The sequence below is a fragment of the Mus caroli genome, chromosome 10 (assembly GCF_900094665.2).
Source record: "Mus caroli chromosome 10, CAROLI_EIJ_v1.1, whole genome shotgun sequence".
NCBI lineage: Eukaryota > Metazoa > Chordata > Mammalia > Rodentia > Muridae > Mus > Mus caroli.
In genome coordinates, this window is record NC_034579.1 from 115,661,366 (window position 1) to 115,684,714 (window position 23,349).

Genomic DNA, 23,349 nt, shown 5'->3' on the forward strand with positions numbered 1-23,349 from the left:
CACTTCAGAGGCCTAGGCAGGATGATCAAGACTTTGAGCCTGGCCTGGGCTTCAGGGGCGGTGAAGGCCAGCCTAAGACCCTCTCAATAGCCAAGCAAATGGATTAGGAATAAACAACACAAACAAAATACAACAGAAAGCAAATGAGTCAGGGTGGATGCTATAATCTAGGTCTATGAGAAGTTAACATGGACTTTAAACATATGAAAGAAAGTTTAAGGGCAGAATGAATGCATGCTCCAAAGGCAAGCAGAAAACTGCGCTGTCTGCTCAATGAGTATGTGAGTTAAAACAACACCGACCGAAGTTTAAAACATCCTCAATAGGATTTGATTCCCTTTGTAATACTAACTATAATGTCACTGTACAGTCAAGTCGTCTATGCAGAAAACTGGATTTACTTCAGTGGTTTCAGAGTAAGAAATAAAAGACTAAATAAGGCCATCAATAGCTTTATTGAAATCTGTATAAATAAACATGCACATTTCAAATGTAAACTCAAGTGAACCCAAGTGCAGACAAAATATTAACCTCTGTCATGCAGGAGGTCAGTTTACATTTAAAAAAAAAGAAGAGAGAGAAAAAGAAAAAAAAGAAAGAACAGAAAGAAAAGAAAGAAAGAAAGAAAAAAAGAATCGATACCCAAAGCAGCTTTTAAAAGACCAGGATCAAAAACCAGCTTTAATATCAAGATATAAAGCAAAGCCATGACCAACATACCTTACTTATCCTGGCCAAATGCATTTTTTCCCCTTTCTTTTAAAATGTTAACATAAATAAATAATTTACCAAAATGTGCACTCACAGAGTGAACTTTTATTTACAATACACAATTTATAATCTATTGTATTCGATTAGTTCAAGTGAAGAACATTATACTTTCTGCTTTAGTAACAGTGGGACACAAAGCGGTTTCTCAGGTAGTCGGGTGGGAGATGGGCCCCAGCGTTTAGTTTCCTATTGAAGGCAGCACTGCCTGCCTGTCACCCATACATTCCTTCAACTGGATCAGAGGGAGAGAGAAGCAGCAAACGAGAATGTGTCAAATGCTCACACATAGATTTGGCGTCTTGGATCCTTGACTGTGAGAAGCTAAATGAAACCCAAGGTTTGTGTGCGTCATGTGCTGCAAGGCTCTGACTCTGGAACATGCAGATGCTATTTCTCTTACACAAGTTACCTTCTGAGAAAAGCTGTAAGGCGATGGTGAATTCCATCAGGAACACACAGAGAGAGTTAACAGACCTACCTCTATAGCCAAGTTATCGATGAGTTAAAGGCTAGTACGTGAACAGAAAGCCTCACCTAACTGTGATGCAATTCTTACTACAGATACAGAGTGCTAACCAGCCTGCCTTAAAGCTACAGTAACTGGGAGAGCTAAAAAGTTGCCAAATTACCAAAATGGAGTAGGGACTAATAGACAGCCAAAACCTTTAATATTGAACCAACAGTGGAGTGAAGATAAGCATTCTAAACCAAAACAAAATTGAAAAATTTAAATAGATTCCAATTGCAGTGAAAAATACATACATGTAGCTGAAAATGATTCTGATGGCATGTGAAATCTAGAAGGCGTGGCGTTCCCACAGCGAGTGAAGTCAGTGTCACGCCCTGCACTTTAATGAGACAACAAAAGGGAGCTTCCTCAAGACTGTGCCTCATGTTGTGGGAACAGACCCACACTGATTACCAGGGACAGATCAGAACATGTGGTGTACCAAGGACACTCTGCAGTATTTGAGCCACACTGACACAGCAGCTAAGTACCCGAATGGCGCAGACAGGCAGCCTAACGCACAGGAACTAGATTACCCAAGAACTAAGTTCAGCCATGGTTTTCTTGCAGTATTATTAGAGCAAAATTAATGACCAACATCCACAAATTTAACATTTGTCATCAATTAAGTCACATCCAAAAAATTAAAGAAAACATAATTCATCAAAACAGCAGCAAACTTAAAAGGGATTTATTTGTGATTTCCTATATATATTTAGCTTGTAAATACAAGACTGTAAATGTATTAAGAGACAATTTCTGTTAAAGTTTTCATTGTGTTTCACTTCAAGTACTGCACAAGTTAAAATCTGATAAAGGATTTACATTCGGGTATCTGAAACTCCTCATCTCAGACTTCTGTTTCATGTGGTGATAACTTCATCTCCATAGACACCACCAGCAGGAAAGTCTCTCCTATGGCTTCTTGGACTTTCGTTAATTAGTGTGCATACAGTTTTCATTTTCTAGGTCATTGTCATTATCATTGCTGTCTTCATCACTTTCCAGGGGGATACCTGTGGCAGCTGAAGCACCTTTAGTTTCTCGGTCAAGAGGGAAGAAGCCAGTTCCACTGAAAGTGTCCTGTCTCTGGTAGAAGAGCACGTACGCTGCTTTGGACTGTCGAACAAGCAAGGTGTGTCAGCAGTGGCAACATACAAAGATCACAGCTGGTACAGTATCAATTTTTAACTAATAACCAATTTTAGTGACATAAAAAATCAAATAGAAAAACTACACATGATCACATAGAAGCTACTAAAATTGGCTAAATGTAATTATTTCTATATTTAAAAAGAAACAGGTTAATTCTATATAATTTGGACTAAGAAATATATACAGCCAAAATACAAATTAGTGTACTTGTTTTAAAATACCCGTGGTTTTGATTTCCTTGAAGGTGAGTGTCTTTCTATCTAACACCATTACCTTCAGCTTATGCCTGACCTCTAGTGCACCTTCCCTATTATATAACATTTCCCCTGGGGGTTAAAAATGTTGAACATTTCTCTGGTATTTATTGCAAGAACACTGATTTTTTTTTATAAAGAAAGTACAAGAAGGACAATCAGGGAACAGAAAAGGGTAGGAGTGGATGGGGACAATTACAGAGAATAAAGCTTACTGAAGGATACCACTCACATCCCTGAAAATGTCATACAGAAACCTGTTCTTGGTATAACTAACATATGTTAAAGACATTTGTTTTTCCTTTGGTTTTCTGAGTCAAGCTTTTCTGTGTAGTCCTGGCTGTCCTGGAACTCCATCTGTAGACCAGGCTGGCCTTGTATTCAGAGATCTGCCTGCCTCTGCTTCCTGAGTGCTGGGACTAAAGGTGTGTGTTACCATCACAACTTGAAAATACTCATTTTAAAGGACTATTTTTCCAGGGCACGTATTCTCTTCCCAGTAGCTCTCGCAGGCACCTGGGTTTTGCTAAGCCCAGGACTGCAAGATGTTATGGCTGAGCCACTGGGGGTGGGGTTGGGGAGGGGGAGGGAGCAGCTGTTGAAGATGAGACCTGGAGAACTGCCACTCTAGATACTGCTGTGGGATTTCACCCCCTGTGGCAGGCACTGCTGGAGATTTTCATAGAGGTCATGACCCATATTACAGTTACCACTAACAAGGGCTCACCGTGGAGGGCCTGGCACACCTGAGCATGACTGCCTGCCCCACTCCTATCCATGAAGAATTCAACTGTGGCTGACCCTCACGTCCAATAAAAGGTGATGGTTCAGGTTTAAAAAAAAAAACGATCAGCAATCATCACTGTAATCTTTTATATCTACTTATTTTTTGTTTGTTTTTTACTTTGTATAGGTGTTTGGTCTGTATGTATGTGTAAGCATCAATGAGAAACCCCGTTTCTATAGAAGCCAGAAGAGGGCACTGGATCCCCTGAAATTGGAGTGAGACAGTAGTGAGCTGCCATGTGGCTGCTGGGAATGGAACCCAGGGTTCACTGCAAAGAGCAGCCTGTGCTTTTAACCTGAGCCATCTTCATGGCTCCTGTGTTGTTTGAAGAGATAGCCCAGGCTAGTGGGAATGAACACAGGAGTCTACAGGACATGAGTTCTGCAGAGCAAAGGGAACGATGAGCAGAGTGAGCTGACAGCTTACAGAACGGGAGAAATTCTTTTCTATGACTTCTATCTCAAACAGGGTTGAAATCTAAATAAAGAAGTACAAAAATTCAACCCCACACCAAAAGTGTCAACCAATAAATGGGCCAGTGAAAATAAACAGTTCTCAAAAGAAGAAACTCGAATAGATAATAAAGAGTTTGAAATATCAGCCATGCTTAGCCAACAAGAAAATGCAAATTATGAGTCCCTCTCCCCCGTCAGAATGGCTGAGATCCCGACACTGCAGTGGGAGCAAGAACCAGTGCAGCCCTGTATGGACTCAGTATGGAAGTTTCTCAGACACTAAGATGAGAAGCAGCATAGACCCAGCTGAGCCACTGCTGGGCCATCTGCAAGGACCCACCACATACCTTACCAGGGACACTGCACATCTATGTCTACTGCTGCTACCTCCACACTACAGTGAACCAGACCAGTCTAGATGTTCATCAACACATAACTTCATAGTGTGAATGAGGTATACGCACACAATCAGATTTTATTCAGCCGTCAAGAAAAAGGAAATAATAAATGTTCATGAAAATAAATTGATCTGGAAAAGTATTATATTAAGTGAGATAACCTGGACTTAAAAAGACAAAAAAAAAAAAATCACATTTCCTCATAAGCAGATCCTAACTTTTTAAAGTTGGTATGTATGTATGTTCATATTTAAGTGTGAGAGTGGATACAGGCCATGAAACCATATCACAGCCACAAGAAAGGGCCAAGAGGCTTTGAGCACATGGCACCTGTGGGGCTGAGGAGCATGACGGGCAGGGGATGTCGTAATGAGCTCGAGTACTCTGGAAACTAACAACGCCGTCCATGCTGACCTGGGGTTTGCCATGCAGTACAAGATGGCCTAGGACTTGTGACCTCCCTCCCAGCCTGCGTCTCCACTGCTAAAACAGCAGACGCACGCCACAGTGTGAGCTCCATGTGGATTATGTACATGTGCACTACGTACTGTACCAGACATGTCTTGCTGGTTTAAAAAAACACTTGCTTTATTCTGTATCAAAAATCCTTACCATAGGAAGAACTTCCATCCCAATCTCACAGCCTCTCCTCTGCTCCCCTGGGCTGCTAGAGTCTACCCAGCACCTCATAATGAGCTCCAATCCAATGCCACCTAACTTGTCCAAACCACTGTAACAAAATGGCTTTCAGGAGGGCCAGCATTGTCAGAGTCAACTGGCTGTCTTTAAAGTAGTCCATCTTTCAGTCGTACCTGATTTTTCATAGCCTTCTCTCCAGTAACTTCTGTCTTCAGTGACACTGCCTCTCCCTACATCTTTCTTCCAGTTCCTATGACATTCTTCTGTGGCCTCACTAAATCCTTTAAAGACACCATGTTCTGTCTCAGCTTGTGTTCCTCACTTGGCATTTCAAAAGAGCCTGTGGCTTCAACTGCTAGCTAAGAATAACAGGTCATACTCTAGCACTTAGCAAGCTGAGGTTAGCCTGGACTACACAGTGAGCCCATGGTTGGTAAAAATTATCCAGTTCTTACCCTGAACTGAATTTAGTTCTACAACTAGGTTATCATACACTTCAAACGTCACTGGCAAACTTCCTTCCAACTTTGATAAATCATTGCATTTCTATCTTAATAAGGAAGTCCAGTCAGGTTTTACTAATTCTATTCAAATATTTCACACGCTCCTTCTTTTTTGAGCAGAGTAATTTAAGTACGTACATCACCCTGTCAGCCTCCGGTGTAGCCTTTCTGCTGACTCAGTACCTTCAATCCCCCTTGCTCCAGTGATACCAGAGAGCTATGAAGATAGAACACACGATGCTATTACACTATCTGCCAAGCAAGCACCTGAGAGCCGCTCAAGTTGAACGTGAGAGCAGTTACGATACCACGTTCTTTCCCAAGTGCTAATCTGACCTCCAGGCTAATCCCGTCCCCACATCCTGATAGAAACTTTCTCCTTCCATCATGCCAAATGGTCTTTCATCTGTCACAAAGGCAACTGGCACCCTTGTTTGGGTGAAGTTTGGAACAACTGTGATGCTTAACTTACGCTTCTTTGTAGGAGCAGAGGAAGGCCAAGCACTGTCTTTAGACTGAAATTTTCCATACTTACTTACTTCCTCAAGCATGGTCATCCCCTTTCTGTCTCAAACTGTCATATTATGATGTTACTTTGTCTGTATCCGGGTTGTTAAGGGGTAGAGACAGTGAAATACATGGTTGTTTATAATGGAACTACGCTGTGCCTGACATACATACTCAAGTGTTCCTTGACTAAATGAAGACTCACTGTGAAAGTACACAGCATTAATTTCATCCTTGAATTGCTGATGTGCTGCCTCTACTGCCTGGGTTCCGGGACTAGAGGAGTGTAGCACTAAGTCTGGTTTATGCGGTGTGGAAACTAATGGCCTCTATCAACCAAACCTGTTTTGTGAACAAGATACATTTTGACGTGAAAGGTAGGATTAGGACAGTTCATTTTCAGATGTTGGACTGAAGGATCAGAGAAACAGAACTGAAGTGTGGGATTCATACTCAGATGGGAGGTGCTAAAGGGGCCATTTACCTATTTTTAAAAGATAGTATAGCATTCAATATATTGTCTAGGTATGTAGGAAGGTGTTGCCACGTAGGCTTGTGTAAGGACATTCTGATATTGGTACAATGGAGACATTGTTTCAGAACACTACAAGCTACAAGACTGTACAGCATAGTCACAAATACACGCTGGGTGAACAGGAGGGACGAGAGACAGAAGTTATTTTTGATCTGTTTGTTTCACAGAGTAAATGTGTGCCAGTAGGTGGGTTCAGAAGCTTATTAATTTGCTTTAAGAAGGTGAATCCTTGAAATATTATAAACTAAACACTCCTGCCTACAATTTAGTATTTAATCTGGAAACATAAGAGCCAGTCAGCATTTCTAGTATCACGGACACCTGCACTGGAAACACCACCAGGAAATGTTACTACTTCTCTTTCTAAGCAAGGAAAAGAACCCTAAACATTCAAAAATTTACATGTCTAGGTGTTTTGTTACATGTATAGCTATTCTATCTGCCGGTATACCCTGTGCAAGTCTGATGCTGTGGAGGCCAAGAGGACAGCAGATTTGGAATTAGAATACCAGGCCTCACTGTGGGTTCTGGGAAAGGTGCCCGGGTCCTCTGGAAGAGCAGTCAGCGTTCACTTCTGAGCCATCTCTTCAGCCTTGTTACATTTCTTACTCTTTATAATATTGTAATAACTAAAATTCAGAGAAGGACAAACCTCTATGGAATAACTGTTTTCTTTTTAAAACACACCATAGTCACCTTCTATCAATCAATTCTGTCAATAAAAATGTGTTGTTGTTACATAAAACAAACACCAGTGCAGAGAGAGAAAGCTGAGCAGTTTCTCTACTGAGAATGAGAAAGTGACAGTGGATCAGGGCTAACCTCGTAGAGTGACACATGACCAGAGATAACTTTTAAAGAATCTGTAAGTTCTTTTACTCACTCATGTGCTGTCACGTGCTGCCAAGCTTAAAAGACTCATGACTAAAACTCACAGGGGTCTAGCACCCCAACCACAGTAGCCAATGTCTGAGAAGCTCACTGCTACTCCCCTTTCTCCCGAGAAAAACAACTCCCATGAGAAAGTCGTTTCATCTGAAAACGGCAAGAAATGTTCACAGTGTGACTTATGTGCTGAGAAAATTCTCAAGATTAATTTCCAAACAAGCAATTTTCTGTTTCTTGAAGTCAAAATGAACACTGTTTGCACCAAGCTGCTAGAATATGGAACACAGTGTTCTGATGACCCCCTTTCCTCTTATTTATCGGAGACAGGGTTCCTCTGTGTAGCCTGTGCTGTCCTAGAACTCACTGTGTGGATCAGGCTGGCCTCAACAGGCATGCGCTACCATGCCTGGCCCTGGTACTTGAGCACACTCCAGCCGCAGTCTTCCCTTCTGCTGACTTACATGTCTTCCTAAGAGGCTGGCCCCATGACTGCAGAAACTGAAGGCATACTTACCACGATTTGGTCTTCAGATGCAGTGGAGACGCTACTGTCATCGAAATAGTACCATTTCCCATCATCTTTGTTTTTTGCAAAAGCAGTATCTAATGAAAGAATACAGTTACTTCTTGACTGGAAGCCTCACAACTCTGTGATTGCATGCCTGAGAAATATTTACTAGAAGCGTGATAAACATCTATAAGAGGTTAGTGCACATTAACCTGATGGTAAGTATCTTCACGAGGGTAGAACATACTCATGTGATGAGAAGTATCTATACAAAACTAGAACACATTCAAGTGATTTGACAAAGCCTTTGAGAATTATTTCTAGCAAATTTAAATACTTTTTTTTCTAAGTTGAAACTTGTGACATTTTTCAGAGGAAGAAAATAACATAGTTTTTTTTTTTTTTAAATTCACATAAAAAATATACCAGTGGTAATTAGAGATACTTCCATTTATGTAGTGGTTCTGTAAGCAGGTGCAATACTGTGCACTGCATCCACATTCAGGCACCACCCCGATTCTCACTGGAGAGCTAGGAACCTTAGGCTTCCAGAGGACAGTTTGCTCCAGGCAGTGGAGCTGTTACTCAGGCTGGGTCTGATGCCTAAGTCCAGCATCTTTATTCCTTCCGTTCCTATGACATTTTCCTTCCTGACAACCTTGCTCAGTCGCCCGTGGTTCTTACACACTAGGATTTCTCTGCCTTTAACATAGTATAGAACAGGGAAAGATGACAAGTGGTACTTTTTACTCCATGCTTCGTATAAATGACACTCAAACCCCCATGTGCTAACAGAACACGCTCCAACCATAGCTGTACACATACACCATTAACCATCAACATTACGAGGTGCCGAGGAACAGTGTGGCATCACAGCTTCCCCTGGGGAGCTTTCAGCCATTTTCCCTCCTTCCAACCACAAAGATTCACAGTAACCAGCTGTGAACATCTTCTGTCTGTGTTCCTTCTAGGATCCTGCATGCAACAGCCTCACGTCCTTTGTTCTGTATCCCTTCTTAAATCTGCTCAGCTGTGTGAAGCCTAATGCATGTGCTGAGTCTGTCAGTCTGAACTCAAGAGAACTGCAGAGTAGACAGCACACTTACAGAAGAAACATTCTCAGTCTTAAAGAAAATGAGAAAACTGTGAGATAGACTAAGTAAAGGATTTAGTAACATTCTTTGAAAATCTTAGCAAGCTAGACCTTTGGAGAGGGAGATTATAAAGCAACGGTGAGACGAGAATGACACAGCCCAGCAGCAGCTATGAAGAGCAGTCCCAGGTAAGCCGGACTGGGGTGCAGAAGGTAACCTTTCACAGAGGTGACAATGCCCAGATGTAGGCAGCAGCAGCAACAACAACAAGAGAAGACTGACAGTTCATAATGACACGAGATAGAAAACCCATGGGTCAGGCCCAGATGTAGGGATATATTCTAGTAGACTTGTTGGGATAGTTACTGTCCATATTGTTCTGGTGAGTTCAGAAAGAAAAACAAAAGCAATGTAGCTTGGTTTACGACGATAGATTTGATTTCAAAGTGAAGTAATATATATAAAAAAGACTATTTCACTTATGACTGAAATTGTTAAGAACTCTACTCAGTTAATGCAATCAAGCGGGCACTGAGAAGGATAAAACGATGACCATGGGAATGGTAGTCGTCTGCCCAGTGCAGTGCGAGCTGGCACAGGCGGCCTCAACTCCCATCGGCTCAGCATGGCACGCTCACTGTGTGAGGAAGCGGCACTACGGACAGCTCAGAGGCATCCTTGGATAACAGACCATAAATATTGACTCGTTTTTATTCTTACAGTAGTAGAGAGTTAAGTGTAATTTGGAGTGGAAAGATAAATGCCGTAATTGTAATCATAAAAAGCAAAAGATTAAATAGACAAAGAGGAAGTTATTGAGATCAACAGTACCTATTGCTTAACAAATAGATATACATGGTTTCAAAGTACGCAGGGCTGCAGAGATGGCTCAATAGTTAAGAGCACTGGCTGCTTTTCCAAAGGTCCAGAGTTCAATTCCCAGCAACCACATGGTAGCTCACAACCATCTACAATGAGATCTGATGCCCTCTTCTGGCCTGCAGGCATACAGAATGCTGTGTACATAGTAAATAAATCTTAAAAAAGAAAAGACTTGCAGAAGAGCACAGCCGCAGATACCTGAAAGGGAGCGAGGCTTACGGGTGGGAGGGACAGTACCTTAGACAGACAGCATGTGCCTTCCTGGCCTTCAGCTGAAGGGCATTAACTATTCCTATGTAGAACTGGCTTTTAAAATACAAGCTATACAGGTGATTCATTCACTTAAGACTACTGAACAATGATTATAATAAGCAAGATTCATTTGATATTTTATTTACTTTAAAAAGTACTATGTTACAGGAAAAAGTACATGAAAAGGTTAAAATGAAAAATGTCAACTTACAATGTCCTCCTCCCATCCCTCCATAGTGGTTGGAAACAGCAATCAAATTATAGAGGCAAGGGCCTGCATTTGGGTTAATTAGGAATTCTGACATATCCAAATCACTGTTAAAAAGGAAATCAGAGGTTAAGGCATGCTTTAAAAGTGATGAAATATTTCTCTTCTAAAGCAATAAATAGTGACTTCTGCTAATACTGACTCTCCTATATGTATTCATGTATGTGCATTAATACAACAGCATCAGCAACACACACACATACCTCATATAAGAAATTACCTAGAGATAATTTACCAAATGAATTATACATGTACCCTTGAAATTTTAGTGTTTAGGGGTTAATAATTCAACACTGAATGTTATTCTGATTGATGTTTTCATGATTCCACATTAATTTTCAGTGTTCCAGAGAAAAAAATTAAAATGAAAAGTAAAAATCAACTTTCTTAGTAATACCCATAAATTAAAAACTTTGAGAGAACCCCCTGCAGCTGCTTCTGTAAACCAGTATAACCTCTAACTGCACAGTGTTCCACGCTCACAGACGAGGGTGGCTCCATCCAGTCAGAACTGGTTAGACACAGAGACCAATGGGCCAGCCATGGGGTACTTGTTTCCACTTAGTGCATTTACAACCCAGGCCTGCACTTAAATCTCAGGAAGAGCAGGCAGGGGAGGGAAAGGCTGTAAGAGATTGTGTCTTAAAACGACAACGACAGGGGTGGTAGTGCTGGGGAAACGGCTCAGCATGAGAGACCACCAGCTGCTCGTCCACAGGGTCCAGGTTCAATCCCCAGTCCCCACATGGCAGCTCTGGCCTCTGCAGTCACTGCACACATGTGGTACACAGGCCTAGGATGCAACCCGTCTACAAAGTAAAACTAAATCTCAAGAAAAAAAAGAGGACATGAAGGGGGGGATGTGTACAGGAGAGGGTAGACTGCAGGAGTTGGGAAGAGTCTTGAATGTGATCAAATACACTGTGTTACATTTTCAAAGAATGAGTAAAACTACTAAAACGTAAGGTTTTTATCCTATGCTTCATAGTCTGCATGACTCATACACTAGAAATGGGCGGCATCTTTTGAATGCAACATACTGTTCCTTATCTATTGTGTATAAATCGAGACCAAAACCACCTTGTTTCTGGTCATCAGTCTTTTTTTTTTTGGTTTTATTTTTTGGTTTTCCGAGACAGGGTTTCTCTGTGTAGCCCTGGCTGTCCTGGAACTTACTCTGTAGACCAGGCTGACCTCAAACTCAGAGATCCACCTGCCTCTGCCTCCCGAGTGCTGGGATTAAAGGCTTCTGGGAATCTTGCATCATTAAAAGGTAATAATGTGTCCCAATTTTAAATATACTGCTATTGAATCTAGCTTTCCAATACTCACACTGTTAAAATGATATACTCTTCAAACATTATGGCTCAGTATTTTAAGAGAAAAATGCCTTATTTGAGTTTCTAGACAGCATGGTCTTGAACACATTCGTGACCCAGTGCTTCAGGGATGGTGTAGAGGTACACACTTACCCACTCAGCCCCTAGCCCTTTCACTCTCAATGATTGCAAAATGTTTTCAATCAATCAATATCAGTAAAATCCTGAGCCCGATAACTATCTTCCCATTCGCATTACCGACAGCCTTCCAACTGTCTTTGCTAATATACATGCCATCAGCATGCCTACTACTTTACACAGGGTGAAAGACCTGTCACGTCCTCTCACTCACACACACTATAGTGTCCTGCTCATGGCTGAATAATTCAGTGTGGAAGGCAAATAGTGCTAACTGTTCACCTTCTCAATTTCCAATTTTGTGTAGTAAAAACCAACCAACCAACCAACCAACCAACAAAACCCCAGAGACGCTGGCCTCAGATTTTTGAAAATTAACTTTGTTTTGCCCTCAGATTGTTCTCTCTTCACGCACCAGACCATATAAGAAGGAATGTCAAAGATAGCATCTGATGTTGTAGTCTAAGCCTTCCCTTATACATTTGTATCATTTTAGTTTTTTTCTAGAAAAGCATATTTAGGAGTGACTGATGGATGATGATAAAATAATTATTAGGAAAACATAGAGCCACTAAGCCAACAAAGTATCTTATAAATGGTACTGTAACGTAAGGTAATTCAGTACAGACTGAGTTACAATGTATCTTAAAAAAAACACAGACACAAAAACAAAAAAACATATTTTTTTCCTTTGGTCCATGAAAAATAAAAATCTCTTATGAAAAAATATTGTGAAATACTAATTCTAATAAATTATTAGAACTACTCAAAACTTCAATGTTTAAACTGGTTTAATTATACCTGATGTTTTCTAATGCAAAATAAGGAAATCATCACATAAATTAGTAAAAAGAGGCGGCCTCTTGTCTCCTGAGTGGTTTAACTTACCTGATGGGAAAATCAACTAGTGTATCCAGCTTGTCTCTCATGTAACGACTGTAGGAGAATCTCTTGAGATGCACCACAAGAACTGGAGGCAGGGACCACAGATCTAATTTCTTTGTGGCTTGCTGATGCTCTTTACAATTTGGACAATACCTATCAAGAAGAAATCATAGCGCTTGACAGAGGCAGAACCATGACTGCATTACTGAAAACTATGAACCAAAGTCACCACATGGGCAGGTTCTCCATCTTAGCAGTGAGTAATTATGGTATACCTAACAGAGGTGAACACGACATTAATCTTCTACATTTTCAGATGAGCTATATAAAGAAATACTCAAAGGAAGGAGGAAAGTGGTTTACTAGGGAGAAGACAATAGAGTCCTGAGCATAAAGGTTCCACTCTGATACTTCACAGGGCTATCAGCATCCTTCCTTAGACCAGAGCTTATTATATAAAGACACCGCACTCAAATGCCAAGGAAAGCCAGTCTTGGCCGGCCCGCCCGCCCAGCACAAGCCCTCTAGGGAGGATGCAGACAGGGCGTGTCCGGCTCTTACCAGGGGTCTTCAGCACCCAGCTTCTCCTTAGTGGTGAAGAGCTCAATGCAGTCTTTTAACTTCACAAAGGGCCTTTTTGGAGGTTTGTATTCCACGCTTTCATGTTTTTCAAAATCCTAAAGAGACATATTTCTTGAGTTACGAGAACAAGTGAAATGAAACTATTTAGTCATAGGTGGACTATGTCGATCAACAACGCCAACTTTCAGAAGCATCCCAGAGCTTACGCCCCTGACGGGTCACGCAGCACCTTCTGTGTGAGCCTCTGGCTAAGCTCAGGGAAAGCATGTTCAAGACCAGCTACACCTTAACGGCTAAGTAGCTTAATCTGGTTTTCTGCTAAAATCAACGTATCCGTAGAAGCAAAGGTAGAAGGAAGAGAGAGTATCATTAACTCCTAGTTACAGAGAGAGAGAGAGAGAGAGAGAGAGAGAGAGAAAGAGAGAGAGCGAGCGAGCAGAAGACGACGAGGCCTCACCTCTGCAGCATTCTCATCAAAGTATCTCTTCTTCAAGTCAGGGTCCCAGTCCAAAGCGAGAAAAGATCTTTCTGAGGTGCAAAAAAATTTTTCATTAAAAATGTTGTAAGCCTTAAATGTTAAAATACACGTATCTTAGTGCCAACATATACACCATAGAAGAGGAACCCCAGCATGTTTCTGCTTGCACTAGGCGGTCAGGGCAAGCCGCCGACATACATAATCTAAGAGGTAAAGTGATACAAAGCTTAAACACAAAGCTTAAACACACTTTGGTAAACACTGCCACTGTTGAAGGCATTAATTAAGGCTTTTAATTATTACTTATAGATAAGCAAATGTCCTTTTGTTCAAGACAGGCCTAAATTTCATGGTCTCTGACCTAAACACTAATTTGCTCTGCTCAAGTTCAGTGCCCACGCCACTCCCAGATACTCACCGTCCAGCCTAAGCTGCCTGTCATCGAATCGGATGTGACTGGTGTCATCTTTGATGTAGTTGATGTCATTGTTGCCTAAGTTGTTGAACTGGAATGTAAACAAGCGCTTTTTGTGTCCCGTAAGTTGACCTTTGCACGTTTCTTCAGTGCACAATCCATTTTCAGAATCGTTATCTCCTCCGACTGAATCTTCAGACTGACTGTTCTCGTTCTCTGAGGGAAGCTCTTGATCCTGGCTGGACTCATCATCCGGTTCGTCGGTTTCCATCTCACCTTAGTGTAAGGAAGGAGGGAGGTCTTTAAATAAACCCTGGAGTGCACTTCAGAGCCACCGGCTCTGCTCTCCTACATCTACTCATGTGCTCTGGGTTGGGGGAAGGAGGACTTAGAAAAAGTCTTACTTGGTGAACCCTCTTCATGTATGCCATTTGGCCCATTCCCATTAATATTCTGGTCCTCACAGCAACGTAGGTGTCCATCTGTTTCCTCAGTTTCAGTAGACATCTTGACATACCGGCTACAAAAATAAATTAAAATAAAAATCAGGTAATAAATGAGCCTGCTAGAAAATTAACTTTCCATTTTACTTAAGAAAACCAGGTACTTTAACTTAACCTCAAGACCTCACACTTGAAGTAAAGCTGAGTAATAATCTATATTTGTGTGGTTTTTAATAGAAAAGGTGACTATTTACTTCTAGGGTTTTTCCCCTTTTATACCTGTAGGCTTGTTTGTTTGTTTGTTTGTTTCTGAGACAGGTCTCATTGTCTCTCTGAGGCTGGCGTGAACTCTATGTAGACTAGGCTAGCACTGAACTCCTACCTCTCTCAGCTCTGCCATCTCAGTTCTGGGATTAAAGGTATTTGCCCCCACACCTCGCTGCATGGTCTGCTTTAACTACATTTGTCTGTGTGTGTGTGTATGCACGGACATCATGTGTGTGGAGATGGAGGCCCAAGGATACCTGTAGTCACTGGTTCTCCCCTTCTACCACATGGGCCTCAGGGACTGAATGTGGATTGCTAGCCCAGTGGCAAGCATCCTCATCTTACCTACTGAATTGTCTCTTCATCTTGGGGTTTTCCATATTTTATATATTAAAGACGTAGCACAGTGGATCATTTCTCTACTTAAAACAAGAACTTCATAAGCGGCCCTCACATGTGTGTACTGTTATCTTTATACATGGGTCATGAAATTACCATGCTTTGGTATATAGGAAATAATATAAAATATGTCAGCTATAAAGGATAAGAGAAAGGCGTCTAATGGTATTTGCCATTACCTTATTCACATTAAGGTTTATAAAAAGCGGTGTGTGTGTGTGTGTGTGGGGGGTGGGCACTGTTTCACCATGTCACCTGTTAATACTGCTGTGACGTTTTGATCCAGCTGCCATCTGAGATTTACTAGGATTTCTGCTCTGAACTAATATTAGTCATTGGCCAACCAGAACTGCCTTCCCACTGGTGTAAAACAGCGAAGGACTGGGTTCTTAAATTTGAAATAACATCAGTAATGAATTTTATGTGACCAGGGCAATGGAGTAGAATGTAATTTTATTTTTACTTTATTATTTACTTTGGTACTCTTTTTGTAGTCCAGGCTGTCCTCAAGTTTGCTATGTAAAAGAAGTAGAAGCCAGGTGTGGTGGCGCATGCCTTTAATCCCAGCACTCGGGAGGCAGAAGCAGAGGCAGGCGGATTTCTGAGTTCGAGACCAGCCTGGTCTACAGAGTGAGTTCCAAGACAACCAGGGCTGCACAGAGAAACCCTGTCTTGGAAAAAAAAAAAAAAAAAAAAGAAGTAGAATAAGAATCCCTGATTGTACCCAGATACAGCTGTCTCTTGTGAGACAATGCTGGGGCCTAGCAAACACAGAAGTGGATGCTCACAGTCAGCTATTGGATGGATCACAGGGCCCCCAATGGAGGAGCTAGAGAAAGTACCCAAGGAGCTAAAGGGATCTGCAACCCTATAGGTGGAACAACATTATGAACTAACCAGTACCCCGGAGCTCTTGTCTCTAGCTGCATATGTATCGAAAGATGGCCTAGTCGGCCATCACTGGAAAGAGAGGCCCATTGGACTTGCAAACTTTATATGCCCCAGTATAGGGGAACGCCAGGGCCAAAAAGTGGGAGTGGGTGAGTAGGGGAGTTGGGGGGGGGTGTATTGGGGACTTTTTGGATAGCATTGGAAATGTAAATGAAGAAAATACCTAATTAAAAAAAAAAAAAAAAGAATCCCTGATTGTCCCAGTTTTATGTCAGAAGTGCTGGGATTATAGGTATGTATCCTAAGACCTGTTCATGCAATGGGCCACACCTAAGGCTGAGATTACAGATGTAGATCACCACCTTCTCTGGTTGTAATCTGGTTTCTATCTGGTTCACTATCTGTCTAAAAAAAGCTGACTAGAGGCTTGTTTAACATTCTGGTAGCACCCTGCACGATGACGTTTTTTAGATATTTTATATTGCCATGCTTATTTTGTATAACTATATTTATTTGGCACTTACCACATTCTCAAGAGTAGAAGATTATAGAGTTTATCTTCAGTATTGTTTCGTGGTATAGCCATAAGAAAAGGCTGGCCGAACAGTGAAGAGCCAGTATGGTGAGTGTAACTTGAGTGTCTGAATTTTTCTCTTAGGCAAACAGGAATAACTACATGTTCTGTGTCTTCTGTCCTGTTGATGTTAATTTCAAACCTACAAGGGCGACAATGACCATAAACTCTTAAGTTTTGTGTTAGTTCTGTAGACTCTCCCGGAACAGACTGTGCATGGATATTCTACTCACACGTAAATGTCATCCCGCTCCATAATACTACTCAGGTTTTCATCCACGGCAAATATCCTGTGAAATCTATGATTGTATATGTCAGTGACTATCATCTAGAAGGAAATAAATGTCTATTAAGCTGGTTTTACAATACTGAGAAACTAAAGGCTAATTTACACGTTAATATCAGAAACACCTCACCTTATCTGCAGGTACTCCCGACAATGCAGACAGTGCTGTACAAAGATCTAGTATATTTCCAATTTTGGGCACAATAACTTTGTACTAAAAACAAACAAACAAACAAAAATGTGTAATGAATTTATTACATTGGAAAAACAGTGAGTAGCTGAGCCTGGGCTGCCGCAGGCAGGAGGCTCAGAGCATCTCTCTGGGCCTGGGAGTGAGTACCTGCGTCACAATGTCCACCAAGACAACTTTGCTGGCTGGGCTCTCCCTTGGCTCACTGACTCACAGCCTACAGGTGACTTGCCCACTCTTGGGCGGTGTAGAGGTTTCCAGTCTCTAGGATGGATTCTATTTTCCTGATGACATTTCACCATAACCCTACATTGTTATGCTGTGAACTTCCCTGCTACAAAACTCTGTTCTATTTTTTACTGAACTGTGGTCCCCATAGGCCCTTGTTTGAATGCTTAGTCGTCAGGGAGTGGCACTATTTGAAAGGATTAGGAGGTGGGGCCTTGTTGGAGGACTTGTAGCACTCCACACTTAAAACTCCACACCAGGCCCAGGAGCTCTCTCTTCCCGCTGCCTGTGGATTCAGATCTAGAACTCCTAGGTACTTGTCCTGCGTCATGTCTGCCTGCTTGATACCATGTTCTCTACCAGGATAACAATGGACTAAACGTCAGAAACTTTAACTGAGCCGCCATGGTCATGGTGTCTCTCACTAAGATATGAACTTTGTCCTAGCTGTTCGTGTATGCAGAAAGAAATGTCCCACCTTCAGTGTTGGTGAGCTACAAATGACGGTCTAATTCGACACTTCTCCTACTGCCCAGTGAACACTCTGTGTCGCTCACTTGTTCACCCTACAGAAAACATTTGAAGTCCACACCATTCTTGAACTTCCTCGTCTCACTGGCTGCAGAACACCTACTTCACTTAGGAAACGGAAGCTGCTTTGATTAGGGAAGCCTAGTTGGAACCCAGAGGTGGTTGTTCCTCTCTCTGAGCCTATGGGGAGATACTTCTTTGTGTCTGTGCATACCTGACCCTAGCACCTGAGCCTGAATCCTGTCTTCTCCTTCCTTTGATGCCCAAACCCAGCAATTACCCCTTCTTTATCTACCTTAACTTGGTATAAGTGCTGAAATATACACCAGCTTAAAAACACAACAAATAATCCCAAACTCCAGACCACAACAGTCCTTTACTGCATTCCCCTAGCAGTGCCCTTATCTCCTAGAGCCCACCCACTGCTCAGTCTGTAATTCCAGCACTGCTGAGTATGTCCCCATGGCTCCCAACAGCTGTGACACTGAACCCAGGCTCAGGCCTTCCTGGAGCTTTTCCTTACCTTCAAAAGAGGAGCTGTTTGGCTTTACGAACACCTCTGTTCGTAAGACACTGTTCTTACTATGAGGAGTAAAGGTAGTTTTGTTCACAGGGTATTTTTCACTTCTACTACGTATCTACAATCTGAGATATCTGGCCAGACCCTAAAGCACTGGGTGAGTGACACAGATCTGGATGCAATTTTGCACTAATATTGACAAGTCACAGCATGGGGCATACAAGCTCCCTGGGGAGTTGAGAAAGAAAGAGAAGGTGAAAGGAAAATCTTTGAGGTGCTGTAACAGAGTTTAGCGGAGCAAAGGAGGAGCTGTCACTAGAAGGGGTCACATGTGAAGGAATAACTTGATTGAGAAACAGAAAATGTAGCTTTTTTTCTCACAAAACACTGAGGAAGCCAGTGACAGCACACAGCAAAGGCATCAGGCATCAGCTGACATTAACGTGCACCACAGGGACTCTGCACAGAATAGGCAAAGCCTAATACTAAAGACCAGAACAACAACTGAACAAGTGCTTACTAGTGAGGTTTATTACCCGTGCCTATGGGAGTCAGAGGGTAACTGTGGGAGCAGGTTCTCTCCTACCACCCCATGAGCATTAGGGACTGAACTCAAGCCTGTCAGGTTTGGCAGCAACTGCCTTTACCTCACTGAGGAATCCTGCTGGTCCTGAACCAAGTATTTTTATACCAATTTTTTATTTTTCATCAAAATTTTGAAATGCCTGAAGGTTATTTCCACTTCTGTATGATCATTAATTATCATGACTTACAATAAATACAATAGTATTATATAAATATATCATGACTTATAATAAATACATAACAGACACATACATAGACAGCAATAAACACATAAGTAAAATACAACAGTAGCTTTACTTTTGAAAGTGACCAGGAAAAAACCTACAGCATAAAGAATTTGACTCGAGGAGGACTAGAAGACGACTCAGTGGTTACGAGCACGGGCCGCTCCTCCTTAAGAGCCAGGAGCCACTCTCAGCACCCACCATGTGTGGGAGCACATGACCATCTAATACTCCAGGCCCAGGGGATCCAAACCTCATGGTACAGAGCAATATACAGGCAAAATACCCGTAATGTATAAAATAAATACATTTAAAAATATAGACAATACTACTACTATTTTTTTAAGTGGCTATCCATCCCAAATTGTAAAACAAATATCTTAGCTGTCTTTGATGTGACAAAGAAATTTGATTAAATTTATTTTTCTATGATATCCTTTAACTTCTCATATTCTAAACAGGTGCAATTCCAGAGCATTTAGTTTATAAAATCTATTATTTAATACATTTTATTAGTGCTGGAGAAACCAATAAATGTTAAAATCGTCCCATCAAGAAATAAGAATACCAAATGTAAAGGAAGGAGTCATTACTTACTTGCATAGGTTTAGCAAGTGGATCCATTCTAACTAAATAAACTTCCAAGCTACGTTCTTTTTTCATAGGCAATGGAAGAGTCAAGTAACAGAAAGGGTCAAAGGTCACTGAGATCTTAGCACACTCAGGACACACTAATGTAGACTTGAAAAGGCCATGGAATATGTCAACTATGATGGAATCATTTCGCTTTAAATGGTTTTCCCAGGCTTCTTCAGCAACCACCTACAGAGGAAATGAACACAGTTACTACGAGGTGTCAGAAGACTGTAACAATGAAGACACTAACACCATGACGTTCATTCATTTACCTTGTCTGGCCTCCCATCAGCATCTTTTAACTGGATATATGGTTTTTTCCTAATTCTATTCAAATCCTCGTGCAATCCATCCAATAGGAAAGCTAGTAGTTCTTGGCAGTCTTGCTGTTGATATCCAGAGAATTGAGGTGCAAAACGTCCTACCTGTGTCTGTAAGACAAGCAAAATCGGCTAGAGACAGGATTCCTTAAAAAGCACATAGTTGTTCTCATTTTAACCTACTTAGTATAAAGTACTTCTATGCCCCCAAGTTGTGATACATTTAAGCCATCTGAAAGTGTTCCAGTAAACCCTGTTACTGATGTGCACGCCCCTCTGGGAAGAAGGTGAGCGAACTATACTGCCTTTTAGTTTCAGCATCGTTTTGTAATTTTCTTAGTGTTTTCTTCTTTATATTTCGGTGGTTTCCTGCCAGGCTAGCTAGTGCTTGAAACCGTTCTCACACAGAGCGCTAAGGTGTCATCTGTGTCATCTAGAGTTCATAAACACAGGGGTAGCCATGTACTTTACATGGCAAGTACAATTAGATGCATTTTGTTAAGCAGTGAGTTATACATAGGGTTGGTTGTGAAGTCAGGATTAGCCTGTTACCCATATACAATAAATCCCGAGTCAGGAACTGATGACAATGTGACAAGGCTTGATGGACTCGAATCCCGCACTTCCCTAGAATGTGCTTCTGTATTTGTTCATTTAATCTGTGATACCTTTATGGAAAATAACTTGGGAAGAATCAAAACTGGTGTTCTGCCTGCACTGTCTTTGCAGCGTTTGCATACAGTGTCCACTTGAACTGGAGTTACAGACTGTAGGTAGGTAGCTACCATACAAATGCTGGGAACTGAACCCTGGTCCCCTGGAGAAGCAGCCAGTGCTCTTAACCGCACAGCCATCTCTTCAGCTCTGATTCATTTTTTAGGAACAGCTAGATGATTGACAAAATATTTCTTAGCAGGTGATCTAGGAATGCCACTTACCTGTAAAGACCATGGCTTATAATAACTTCTCACTAAGGGTAAGATCTAAGTAATTACATCATACATACAAACACCCAAGTGTAAAAACCAGATTGAAAATACAATCAGTGACTATTTGACAGTTGTTTTATAAATTAGTTTCATTCTGATTTTGTTTTTTACAGTCTACAATGACCACAGGATAAACTTAATGGCATGTTCCAATGAAGCTTAAAACATTCATGTAGTGTTTCCAGAGATAGTCTTGACCATTCTGAAGCTCATCAGTGTAACTATGTGTGTCTGACCATGTGTGCACACGTGAATGCAAACACCCATGGAGGTCAGAAGGGGGCGTCAGACCTTCTCCTGTGTGAGTTACACAGGCATTTCTGAGCCACCTTATGTTAGTCCTCTAGGAGTGTAGCAATTGCTCTTAACTCTAAGCCATTCCTCTCCAACCCATTTCTAGACATTAAGAAAACAAAACCCAAATAAAAACCCCTAATCAGGAGAAATATAAATGGCTCCTTGTGCTGAGTAACAGTTAACACTTAAGTGAGGCTTTCAGGTCACTCACTTCCCAAACTTTTAGTCAGTCACTACTAACAAACAAAACCACCAATACTTGTTGCTGCAAAATTTGCTGCATGCCATGTCTCTGTCTTTCTGAGGCCAGGAGACACTGCGATGGGATTCTCAGCTCTCAACTGAGGAGTTTGTTGTTGTGTTGTTGATCCTCTGGAGACAAAAGCACACTAGCTGAGAATAAGTTTACCACACTAACCTTAAATGCTCTTGGAGTGACGTAGCTAAACTTTCCAGACCACATTTGCTTGATGAGTTCAGCGTATGATTTAGCTATTTCACCTCTCATTCCTAAGGGATTGTCAAAATTCAGCTCTTCTTGGTACTTATCATTGAGGAAATATTCAGTAAGTGGAGGTGTGTTGCTCAAACACTGAAAGGAACAAAAAATATTTTGAAGTAAAAGAAACCACACGCCGCACACTGAAACTGTTAAAATGGCGAGAAAAGCAAGTCAGTTCACACAGAGCAGTAGAAACGGACCCTTGTGCTGAGTAACAGTTAGCACCCCAGCGAGGCTTTCTGAGCACTCACTTCCCAAACTTCCAGTCAGCCACTACAACAAACAAAACCACCAATACTTGTTGCTGCAAAATCTGCATAATTTTAATCACAACAAACTACCTGTTAACTGGGGGCGAAGCTCAGCGGTTCCTTTCCTTCTTGACTTGATGGGCAGAAACTATGGACTGTCTAAGCACCCCAGGCACTGTAAAGTAGCCTGGGTAGGTAAAAACTGAGATGGCGTGCAAGGAAAACAAAACAAAACAAAACAAAACAACTTAAAAGAGGTACAGATGGTTTATGGTATCCATGGACTCAAATCAATTGCAGATAGGAAAATAATTTGGAAAAAATTACATTCATGCTGAACAAAATGTTTTTTGGTCATTCTACTCCAGTCAGGACAATAATAAAGGTATTATAAGGAATCTAGAGATGACTTATGTGATGACCATAAACCTCTTAATATACAGTGCTTGTGGATTTCGATACCAACAGCTCACGGATACCATCACAACCACTATACTTACTACTTCCGCAGCCAGCGCCTTATCATAAAGGTGCAGGTTTAAGCCTGTCACTCAGCTGGTAGTGGTGATTAGAAAGGGGAGAACCGACCAGGAAAGCCTCCCGAAAACCAACTTTAGGCAAACTCTGGATATGTTCTTTCAAAACTCTTAATAACAATTTAATTTTCATTTATGAAAAACTGCAAAGTTTTCTTTCAATTCTTTTTGAATAAATTCCTAATAAAAAATTTCAAAGATGGTAGAAATATATTTTTCCACAGTATTTTTTTCCAAGATGATTTGGGGTAACGTTAAGTCGATGCTGCCTTGTGCTTTCCCCTAGGGGGAGGGAAGACCATGCTGCCTTATTAACGGTGTTTCACATATGCAATGTCTCACATACATATGGACTCAAGTAAGTCACATCAATGTCCAATATAAATCATGTCCTGGGACAGTGGAAAAGTGCTGCATGAGAAATCACTTGCTTGTATGGAAAGTTTTTTTTTTTTTTTT

At 41.4% G+C, this 23,349-nt stretch overlaps 1 protein-coding gene across 6 annotated transcripts in view; it reads right to left on the reverse strand.

The window, feature by feature from the left end:
* Positions 1–436: 436 nt before the first annotated feature.
* Positions 437–23,349, reverse strand: part of Usp15 (ubiquitin specific peptidase 15) — a 90,880-nt gene continuing 67,967 nt past the window's right edge. For all 6 annotated transcript variants that reach the window (XM_021173675.2, XM_021173674.2, XM_029482891.1 and 3 more), the window contains 14 exons: positions 22,020–22,193; positions 20,268–20,426; positions 19,957–20,181; positions 17,212–17,295; positions 17,029–17,123; positions 16,746–16,937; positions 14,626–14,741; positions 14,225–14,497; positions 13,786–13,856; positions 13,308–13,423; positions 12,750–12,899; positions 10,348–10,451; positions 7,915–8,003; positions 437–2,398 (listed from right to left, as the gene is read on the reverse strand). In XM_021173675.2, coding sequence (XP_021029334.1) covers positions 2,216–2,398; positions 7,915–8,003; positions 10,348–10,451; positions 12,750–12,899; positions 13,308–13,423; positions 13,786–13,856; positions 14,225–14,497; positions 14,626–14,741; positions 16,746–16,937; positions 17,029–17,123; positions 17,212–17,295; positions 19,957–20,181; positions 20,268–20,426; positions 22,020–22,193 — 2,031 coding nt within the window. In that variant the 3' untranslated portion in view covers positions 437–2,215. The remainder of the gene's footprint in view (positions 2,399–7,914; positions 8,004–10,347; positions 10,452–12,749; positions 12,900–13,307; positions 13,424–13,785; positions 13,857–14,224; positions 14,498–14,625; positions 14,742–16,745; positions 16,938–17,028; positions 17,124–17,211; positions 17,296–19,956; positions 20,182–20,267; positions 20,427–22,019; positions 22,194–23,349) is intronic.